General features: G+C 39.7%; 1 protein-coding gene across 4 annotated transcripts; it reads right to left on the bottom strand.

The window, feature by feature from the left end:
- Nucleotides 1-719: 719 nt before the first annotated feature.
- Nucleotides 720-7,602, bottom strand: LOC311295522 (uncharacterized protein). 4 transcript variants are annotated; one of them, XM_084416965.1, is made up of 6 exons: nucleotides 7,371-7,602; nucleotides 4,957-5,084; nucleotides 2,806-2,846; nucleotides 2,430-2,732; nucleotides 2,175-2,228; nucleotides 720-2,021 (listed from the first exon to the last, which is right to left on the bottom strand). In XM_084416965.1, exons 2-6 carry the CDS (start codon nucleotides 4,992-4,994, stop codon nucleotides 1,798-1,800), a joined length of 660 nt encoding a protein of 219 aa, XP_084273091.1. In that variant the 5' UTR covers nucleotides 4,995-5,084; nucleotides 7,371-7,602; the 3' UTR covers nucleotides 720-1,797. The 4 variants fall into 4 exon arrangements, 3 of the variants coding, with proteins under 3 accessions (XP_084273091.1, XP_084273092.1, XP_084273093.1); XR_014628341.1 differs by lacking the exon at nucleotides 4,957-5,084; XM_084416966.1 differs by lacking the exons at nucleotides 4,957-5,084; nucleotides 7,371-7,602 and adding an exon at nucleotides 4,379-4,544.
- Nucleotides 7,603-11,001: the final 3,399 nt, after the last annotated feature.

Genomic DNA, 11,001 nt, shown 5'->3' with positions numbered 1-11,001 from the left:
TTGTCTTGTGGAATATAATGTGAATATCTTATGTGAAAGAGTATTCAATAAAAAACATAATGCAAGTTTTATCATCCTTCTTATTTTTTTTTTTAAATGATCATAATTATTATCTAAATTGTTTTACATTCAAAGGCTAAACCATGTGGTTAAACTGAAGTGCTAAACCGAAACCAGAAATATGTTCCACTGGTTTGGTCACTAAACAACCAATAACAAACAGAGTCTCTCACCTTTGTCTAGAGTTGAGGTTGTTTATTCATGAACCGAGTGCAGTGTTTCCCCAATACCTTTATGTGTTCATGTATCTCAGTTCTCACAGTTGTATACACCTCAAATGGAAACAACAACAGCACTGCACTACGTCTGCTGGGGTTTAAACACTCTTTGTCTGAATATCTAGATCAACACATTTAATATCCAGAGCATCAGACAACTGTTGTAACATGAAAAGCACCTTCGCACTTGAAAGTTTCTATTGTGAATGGTAAGACTGCAGTTAGTCTGCAAACGTCAAAGCAGTTTCACATGAATCTAGCCATTCATGGTTCCATCAGGAATTTCCTTTGTTTTTAACGTGAGTTACACTTAATGTGTTTGATGTGGGAAAACTGCTGTAGCGCGTCAATAAGTAAAACTGCATAAAAGTCTTAAAGACTGTATATTGATATTTATTAAACAAGGTTAAACTGGTGTCAGAAAACATGTAAATGAACAATCTGCTGGAGTCGTGCACATGATGCAAATGCGTTAAAGGTTAAAGACAAAGACTGCATGTATTTGTGGAGTGTGTTTAGTGTAGTTGTGTTCTTCTGACATCAGTCAGATCTCAGCCATGAGCAACATGTTTATCTGTTTATCTTGTGCACTTCTTTATCTGTAAGTACACAGAAAGAAATAAATTAAATGATGTGATATCAGGAATTAATGAATCAGTGAACGATGAGCAGTTCATATTTTAACATAAACATGAAAAATACATAGAAAATACATTTACTTTTCCCGATGTTTACTTTTAGTAAAAAAAAAAAAAAAAAAAACTTTTTCTTTTGTTACTTTAAATAGACTATCCTCCTGAAGTTCTGTTTGCTTCCGTGTGTTAATAAATTTCATTTTATTTTGTATCAACAATGTTGTTCCTCCTTTCCCCACAATGTTCTTTACTGCTCCTTCCTATCCCGAGACTGGGAATGAACGTAATATATGTGATAACAGGAATCATCAATGAATCAGATTTAGTAAAAAAAATGTATCAAACATAGAATAATACATAAAGAATACAAAATCCATTTAATACTGGCAAACAATCATTGCATATGGGAGTGTGAAGAAGTCAAACATTTTTGGAAAGGTGTGAAAGAAATGACAGAGAAGATTCTTGATGTTAACATTCCATTTGCACCTTTATTTTTTCTATTACATTTGTTCCCTAAAGAGATCAAGTTAAAAAAGAAAGACGGCTTATTTCTTTAAATTGGAAAAATATTTGTGCACCAATAGGACGTTGGCTAAAAGAAATTGTTAACAAATATGTCAATGGAAAAGATTACTTATATTTTAAGGGACAAATATACAGTTTTTGATGGAGTTCGGGGCCTTTCAGATCGTTCTTAAAATGTGGTGGACTTGGAAAAGTGTTAATAAAAGACTAAGAAAAGAGGAGGTATAGAAAATCAAAATCAAAAATACTGGCAAACACAACGTGATGAAAGAACACTTGTGGTGCAGAATTGTTCAGGCAGAAATACACTGACAGTCTCATTCATTTTTATCTTGAGCAAAATATCAGAAAAGCTTTTAGACCTGACTTGTCATTTCTGTCTCTGTTGGTTGTTGTTCAGAAGTGGATAAGGCAGCGTGGGTTCTCTTTCTCAAGAGAAATGCGATTAAACCAGCTATAAGCACTATTAATCCTACAGGTAATACAATGTAAACCCAGAGCAAAGGCGATGATGTCACCTCATCTGAACCTGTTTCTTTTCCTTGATCAATTAATCCATTTTCTTTTTCTGCTGGTGATTCTGCAACAAAAAAAAGTGAAGAAAAACAACATGACCGCACTGTAATAAAGACAACAGATCCGGCTATAATTTATATACAGCAGCATTCAGACTGGAGCATCACTAGTGAACATCAACTTTCTAATCATATATTAATAAACAAGATTCACACACCATTGATGATCAGCTGTAGAGTCCTAATCTCAGATGTGTGTGAGATGAGGCACTCTGTAAAACAAAAAAAATCCCGTAAAAAAACGGTAAATCTCTGGCAGCAAAGTTTCCAGCCGGATTCCGACAAATTACAGCAAATATCCATTTCACAAAATTACAGGCAAAAACCATAAAAATACAGAATTGATAAATAACAGGCATTCACTGTATAATGACAAAACGGTAAAATTCTGTAAAAAAAATACAGACCATTACCTGTCAAATTACACTTTTTTTTTACAGTGCATCTGAACTCTCCTGCATCAGTGTGAGTGAGATTGATGAGTTTGATGGAGAAGTTTCCTCTCTCATACTCATCAGGGAATGTTTCAGCTCTGTTCTTGTAACGAGGGTCCTGTTTCCCTGAATGACGGCCTTTAACTATATCATACACATGCTTGCTGTCATTGTGTCTCCAAAACACATTAATATCTTGAGGTTTCAGATCATGTTCAGTGTAAGAACACGGCAGGAGAACAGAACCACCAATAACAGCCTCTACTGTTTCCCGCAGAGACACTGAAACAACACAAACATTAACTGGAAACACAGTCTACCATTTATGCAGTTTAAGTGTTTGTTTCGTCCTCACCTTTGTTTATCAGCACTGCAAACACACAGATGAAGCTGAAACTGCAGAAACACACACACAAAAAAACGATTTACTTAACCTCAACCAGAAGAGCATTTTGCTAGCAACTTTTAAACATTCATAGAAAGCTCACGCACCCAAATTAATGAAAACCAGGTGCAAGACACAAAATAGAAGGCACTAAATCTCATCTCAACACAATCATTGAATGGTTATGCTCTTATTAATCAGAGCATCAATATTTGTAAGATTTATTCTATCTGAACAGTTATTGGGTCATTGGGTAACAGTGATCTGTGAATTTGACTGTTTGTGAACCAGGCATTTATGAACACAGTTTTTCATGTAGATTTTGTATAAAGAAAAATATCTTTTTTATTTTGAAGTGAACTGTTATGTAAGATTCCCCATCACAACTGGGGCAGAATGTTTTAATTTAAAGTTGGCATGAAACGGAAGTTGTGATAGTATTTTCTTCCTTATTGTGACGTATATGAGTAAAAAAAAAAAGAAAAAGATTTAGTAGGATTTTGTCCATAGGGAGTTGATTGTGGGTGGTTGTGGTTTGCTATTGGTCGAACTTATGTGAGTGACAGTTTGTTCTGCCCTCACAAAAAGAAACGTGAATTTTAAAATAATGATGTGCATGGATGATTCATTTATAAAAAATACTGCAATATTCCATACAAAAATAAGAACTGTCAATTTTGGTTCCATGGTGAATCAATACTTATTATAATCCATGTAGTTATTATTTCAATTTAACTTTTTCATTAATCATCATTACCTATGTATAGGCCAACTAAATGGAAACATTCATAGTCTGTTGCTATTATTGATAATTATTTTCATTAAAAAAATATAAAACATATGCCTATAACCTAACTCATATAGTGTGCTTCATATGAATCTCTCTTTGAATGCATTCTGTCATTTGACCATCATTATTCAACTAAACTGTAAAAATCCATCAATTTTCAAATTATTTCCCTTAATAATATTTTGGATGATCAGCATGTAGTAGCCTACATGCTGATCATCATCCAAAATATTATTAAGGGAAATAATTTGAAAATTGATGGATTTTTACAGTTTAGTTGGTCAAATGACAGAATGCATGTACATGTACATATTCAAATCTCTAAATTGTTACAGTTTAGCAGTTGATCTTAAGTTGGCTCTTCACCCATCTGACATTTTTGGAAAACCTGAAATGCACTGTAATGCAAGGCAAATCAAAAATATATAAATTAAAACTAACTGCACATGCACTGAGAACGGTAGGCTAATACAAAATGCTAACACTAATGCTAATTGACTAAATTAAAATGTTAGTAGCTATTTACTGCAGATACACCTCTTTATAAACCAAGCCATTCATGTATTCATGACGTTCAATCTGGTCCCCGTTAAAGGTATGCTTAAACAAAACAGTCGATGGCCAAAGCAGACAAACCGGACCAAAAGCGAAAGCAAACACCAGCCTTTGTCTGGAAGGAAAGGCTATAACCTTAAACCTATCGGCTACTACACGCCTTTGTCCAAACAGCGTTTCATTCAGAAATCATCCTACCTGGTGATCATCATAGTGTCCTGTAATTATTCACATACACTGTTTTAAAATATAGGCTATAACGTATAAATATTTATGAAATTAGGATCAGATGCTACTTTTAAACAGAAAATAGGCTATCGCAAAACTTCCGCAGCAATATGCCATGAGTCGTTTAATCAAATAAGTGACGTCAACCTGACTTCGACGCACACAGATTAATATCAAATAGTGTTTCACCATTCAGCACATGTCCAACACATTAACCATATTGTAGCCTATATTATATGTCAATTATAAAATGTGGCTAAAACCAGATTAATTGTTTCATTGGTCAACCAGCATAAAAAATAATAATAATAATAATAATAATAATAATAATAATAATAAAAACGTCGACAAGATGACTTGGGTGTGAGAGGGAAGCTTCGTAGACTCATCCGAGAAAACAAGAAAGAAAAACAACAATATTGGAAGTCTTCCATGAATTTGCCTTTCAAATTTTTCTTTTCTTTATTAATATTTGCAGATGCAGCTGATAAAAGATAAAACAGCACTCAAGGAAGAAAGAAAATAAATAAAGGCTGACAAGAACTTACATGTAGGCTAGGTTTGTGTTTTTTTTTGTTTTTTTCATATTTATAGACTCAATCCAGAAAGATTTGCCTCATATCCTCTTGCTTTTCATTCTGATATGCTGTAAGTGCTGTAAGCATCTGAACTTTCTCTGAAAATGAACAAAATACAATAGTGCATATGTGCACACACAAATAGTTATTATCTCAAAGGACAAGCAACGCCCTCATTCTCGAGCTAAAGGTGAACTGAAAGAGAGAAAAGCAGAACAAACATACAGCATGGACTAATTTGCATTTCAAATTGTAGACATATACTTTCAGAAAACAATTATGTATGCATATAGGTTTGATTGCACGTGTTTGCTAGTTTTTTAACTGTTTGGCACATAAATATTTGCTTTTGTTATTTAATTATTTATTCATTCATTTATAATTTTAAAGATTTCATGCAATCGTTGTTGACTGATACATTTATGTTGAACGATAATAAGTATTACAGGCTACAGGCTTTAGTGTGGTTAAACTCAACTGAAGTGCTAAACTAAAACCAGAAACGTGTTCCACTAGTTGGTCACTTGTTCATGTTGTGACAAACACAATCTCTCAGCTTTATCTACAGTGGAGGTTTAACCTTAAACCACAAACCAATGCTTTAATCAGTCAGTTTCATATTGCTTTCTTAGCCTTTCTTAGGAAACAGCAGCATGCAGGGATGATGCTCCTTGTTTGTGTTTCTAGATCTACACTTTTAATATCAGAGCATTCGATTATGCTGTGAAACATGGATAGCACTTTCACACTTTCTGTGAATGTTCAACAATGACTAAGAGGATCTTGAGTGGTGAAGTGTGGTGGGGGTGTGACACGGCGGTTGACAAAAGGAGAGCGGGTGGTTATATTCTCACATCAAAAGAGCTTTGTTGGTTTATAGCACCCCACCCCACCCCCGTCCTCCATTATTTAATTGTTAATCACTATTAAGACCTGCTAAACCTCAGGTGCAAAAGTAGGTGTATGTGATAAAGTAACCAAATAATAACAACTTTCCTTTGCATTTCTTTGAGTTTCTCTTTGTCTGTCTTTTATGTTCTATTGCAATCCAAATGATTAAAATTAGGATCATTTTAATAACAAAAACAATAAGCCTGTCAGGATAATGCACATCAACAAACGGTCACTTTAAAATTACATGGCGCATGTAAAACTATTTTAAATACATTTAAAAATAAAATAATGATTATTATTATTATTATTATTAACATTGCCTACTGTATGTTGATGCACATACAAATATTTTGCATAGAAAAAAGACCAGCAAATGTTTAAAATATAATGTAAACTGTTATAACTGATGAAATGTACAGAGTTATTGATTGTGCATAGTGTATTTTTACAATAAAAATTGATTTTTTTGTTTATATTTTTCAAATTATGTCAATAATAACTCGCCTTTTTAAATATATGTTATATTTTATATTATCATAGACATGCTTTATACAGGTTCTGCCTCATCTAATTGATACATTAGATGTAGAACCACAAAGATTCTTAATTATTTAAACTATAACTTTGTTTAAACAAATTTGTGTACTGTTTATTTTTTTCTGATCAAACATACAGTCTTGAACAACATCAACAATTACTAAATGGATAATTTAGGAAAATGAGTAAATTATTGTAAATCGGTGATTAATCAGTAAATCAGCAATTCATATATACAGAATCATAATTTAAGCAAATTTGGCTCTACCAACTAGGTAAGAGACTGAGACAGAGACTGGTGAAACTGAACAGTGGAAGTATACACACATATACACGTACATTCGTAGGAATTAGCCACCTTTTAATCACTCGTACGAATTTGTACGAATTGGTCGTGAGATAGCGTTGGTAATTCTGTTCATTAGTAAAACAGCACAACTTTGCATGGTTTTCAGAGATATAGAAACCTATTTTATTTATATTTAAATAAATATTTAAATATTTTTTTATTTAAAATAAAGAAGATCCATTTAGTCAGCTTGAGTTATGTTTTAATGAATTTAATCAGTCAGGAAAAAAAAATGTTTTAGGCTCAAATTTAAAAGAGAGATGCATTATATTGCACACCTAATTATATATATATATATATATATATATATATATATATATATATATATATATATATATATATGTCTATTATAAAACATGACTGAAATAAAATAAGACTAATGGCTTCTTTGGTCAACCAGAACCACAAGAAAGACCATGATGGTCGACCAGATCCAAAACCAGACCAGCACAAACCATCATCATCATCAACAACAACAACAACAACAACAACAACAACAACAACATCAACAACAACAAAAAGGAAATTCATGCTGATTTAGTGATGTGATGTTTGACTCTACAGGTGAAGAAAAATAATAATTGAATAATGATCATTAACTTACATGAGATTGAAGCATTCTTTCGTAAACTCCTCTGGGAAACACTGTGTTCTGGATCTTGATCCTCTAGTGAATCATTTCTCTGAATTATGTTTTATATATTCCTGTCGTCTTAGAATCTTAATACACCGTCATGTCACGACTTCATTTCACGATCAAGAGCGCAGGAAGAATGCAGGACAGGAACGTAGAATTTCAGGTACACCCACATTCATGAGCTACAGACAAATTTGCCTTTCAGATTTTGCTTGTTTATTAACAGCGTCAGTAAATGCAGCTGATACAGAAAAACAGCTCTCACTCTCTCCTGAAAAGAAGAAATACATCAGTCAGAGATGTCAACCATGAGCAACATGTTTATTTGTTTTATCTTGTGCACACTGTAAGTACACAGAAAGAAAGAAATGAACTGATAAGATTGATCAGGGTTAATAAATAGGGGAACGGTAAGCAGTTCTAATTTTGACATAAACATGAAAAAATACACAAAGAATACAAAATAAATTGTATAACATGTAATTAAAAGCAAAAGCCATGACATCACCACAGTGCCTGGTTCTTTTATATTCAGTATTGTTTAAGCAATCACGATTGCACATTAAAAATCTCAAATAAGATCCTTCAATATAGCTCAGACACTCATTCTCCGCATGTTTGTATTCTTTTGTGAGCGCACAGGATGAGCTTTCGCTCGTTCTCCTCCGCTCTGTCTTGTCGTGTGAGCGTGCAGTTTCAAGTTCACTCTGACCTTACGCTCTTCTGTACGCGTGTATTGTTGTGTTCCCTTTCGTTGTCACTCCGAGTTACGTCGGATGACGACGAATGGGGTTTCGCTTAGAAATCCTATCATCTTCGAGTATTAAAACACGAGCCAATGGCAATGAAATGCCATGGGTCTGCGGAATTTGCATAGCGTAACTCCGCCCCACGCAGGGGGTATATAAGGTGCGCGAGCAACATGCAGACTATGTTTTCGCTTCGGAGCCAAGTTCAGTACTTCACTCCACAAGCCTTTTGAGTGTCATCTCAAATCTCTTCGAGACGAGCGGCTCTTCAGTGTGTTGGTGTGACGGCGCTTCCAGCGAGATCGCATTTCCTGCTGCTGATTTGTGCAGTAATCTGCCGACAGTGAGTGTGTTTCTCCCTGGGTGCTTCAGCACTCTGCTGAGCTTTTCCACTCTCTAAAAAGAGCTGCACGCGGCACGTCTTTTTCAAGACGGTTCGTCCGTGTATTTTCTGGATGTGTGTGCGTCAGTCATCTGCCTAACGGTCGCGAGCGCTGTTTTGCGTGTTGGGCTTTATCACGCTTGGCAGCGCTCGTTGATGAGTCATGTTTTCATTGCGGGAACATGACCATCGCGATGTTTATAGATCAAGACTCAATGATCTCCATGTGAGTAGAGTCCCCTCTGCCACACCCCAATTTATCTCTTCCTCGAGAAGGGATACTTTGGCTGGTGGCCAGGGTGATCTGAGGGTTTGGTGTGGCACAACAACCGACGATTCAATTCCTCGGGCCACACCCCCCTCCACATCGCAGACCATGCACTCACAGCATCACAAGGCGGGCTTGATTCCTCTGGAAATGAAGTTTCGACTGCGTTGCCTCCCACGGGAGTGCCATCGTTGCCGGGACCGATCCAGAGCTGTCAGCCATGCTTTCCCGGGCAGCTCAAAGCATCGGAGTGAAAGTGAAAGTGAAAGTGACAAGTGACGGCCAAGTATGGTAACCCATACTTAGAATTTGACCTCTGCATTTAACCCATCCAAGTTAATGCACACACATTAGGAGCAGAGTAGTGAGTAGTTAACACACACACACTGCAAACGTGGATACACACACCCAGAGCAGCGGGCAGCCTTTGTGTGGCGCCCGGGGAGCGATTAGGGGTTAGGTGCCTTGCTCAAGGGCACCTCAGTCATTTCCCACCGGTTCTGGAATCGAACCAGCAACCTTTGGGTTACCAGTCCAACTCCCTAACCACTAGTCCTTGACTGCCCCTTCCTCCCCCAGGGCGGGGCCCTCCACTGGGAGTGGCCCCGCCCTCCCCCCGAGCGCTGTAAGCTTCTCCCGGACGTGCATCAGGACGCCTGCACTGCGCGAGACTCCACGTGACACCCGCGGGTGTCCTCCGCCTTCGCTGCTTTCGATCGCACGGCGATCATGGTCTGTATGTTCCCTGTCACTATAGTGGCACGGTCATGCAGTGCTGTGTGTCGCCTGCGCCTTCGATGCAGTGCTGTCCCGGGAGTTCTGTCGAACCGGCCGCAGTGGAACGCTAGTCCTTCCCTGGCCAATCCTGGCAGAACGCGGAAATTCTAACCACGCCCCTATGCTGGGACGCTATGCCTCCCATGCCCGGCCTGGTTGTTCCGCCACGCACACTACTGACCTCGCTCTCGGGCGACATCGGTACCTGCGTGATCCTGGGTCAGGTGATGTCCACTATGTGGTCCAGACATGGGCTTAGCCAGGTTGATGTGGCAGGGTCTGAGAATTCATTTTCTCAGCTCCCCCATGTCCCAGGCTGAGCTCTTTGGCGGTGTGGCTTCGACCACCTGAAGCAGACTCGGGTCCGGCACCGATGGTCATCCATCCGTGCGGCCTCCTCAGTCTGCTTCCCGCCAAGCCCCCCTCCATGCGGCTGCTCCCCTCTGGCCTGCAAACGGACCTGAGCAGGAGGAAGCCGCAGGAGGGCGGCGCTGCCCGTCTCCGCCCCTTAGACTGCCACACCAGCCTAAGCAGCACCTTGAGGCGGGCAGCCTGGTCGGCGGGGTGGTTGAGGACTGCGCCCAACAGTCTTCGATCAATCCACAAGCAGACTGAGGCTTCTGCACTGACGGTCATCCGTCGGTGTGGTCTGCTTAGTCTGCTTCCCACCGACGCCGCCTCCTTGCGGCTCCTCCCCTCGAGCCTTCACTGGCCTGAGCACAAGGGGGTCGCTGGAGGCTGGCACCGCCTGTCTCTGCCCCTTAGCCGGCTAACACCTGGCTGAGCAGCACAAACCTGAGACAGGCAGCTTGGAGTTAGGGCTCAGTTCTTCAGGAGCTGGTAGCAGGACCACTCCTTCCCCCGCTTGAGGGCTGGGTGAAGATCTCTACAAAAGAACTAATGCTCTTTCTCTGAGCCCCAAGAGGCTGTGGATGACAGCACGCGCCGCCCACGGGCCACGCTCCTCTCATCCCCCTCTGTCGCCAGACCCCTGCCAGAGCACGCCCCCGTGGGACGCTGGTCCTCCCCTGGCCTCCTCTGGCAGGACGTGGTTTATGGCCCGTGCCCCCGCACCGGGCCGCTATGCCACCCACGCCTGGGCCGGTCATTCCGCCTCGCTGCACCCCCGACAGTACGTCTGTGGTTCGAATAACCCCGCTGGCGCAGTTTCTGGAGGCCTGGCTAGAGCTTTCCGGACTGTCCCGCCGGGTCGGAGAACCATCAGGCTCGGCTACGTGATTCAGTTCGCGTGGTCTCCTCCCCGCCTCAGGGGAATCCGCTCACTATGGCCGGTGGCAATGCCCCTGTCATGAGAGCGGAGGTCGCTACCCTACTGGCGAAGGGTGCGATCGAGACTGTCCCTCCAGCCGAAATGAAGTCTGGGTTTTACAGCCCCTACTTTATTGTACCGAAGAATCCGGT

The sequence above is a fragment of the Rutilus rutilus genome, assembly GCF_951802725.1.
Source record: "Rutilus rutilus genome assembly, chromosome: 8".
Classification (NCBI taxonomy): Eukaryota; Metazoa; Chordata; class Actinopteri; order Cypriniformes; family Leuciscidae; genus Rutilus; species Rutilus rutilus.
Note: the sequence above shows the minus strand (reverse complement) of the source record. Positions and strands in the feature narration are given on the sequence as shown.

Bases quoted from the DNA above. Each gene is read 5' to 3' on its own strand.
- LOC311295522 (XM_084416965.1), bottom strand. From the start codon at position 4,994: ATGAAAAAAACAAAAAAAAACACAAACCTAGCCTACAT. The intron at 2,847-4,956 runs GTAAGTTCTTGT...GTGTTTCTGCAG, and splicing joins AACACAAACCTAGCCTACAT to TTTCAGCTTCATCTGTGTGT. The intron at 2,229-2,429 runs GTAATGGTCTGT...TTTGTTTTACAG, and splicing joins AAAAAAGTGTAATTTGACAG to AGTGCCTCATCTCACACACA.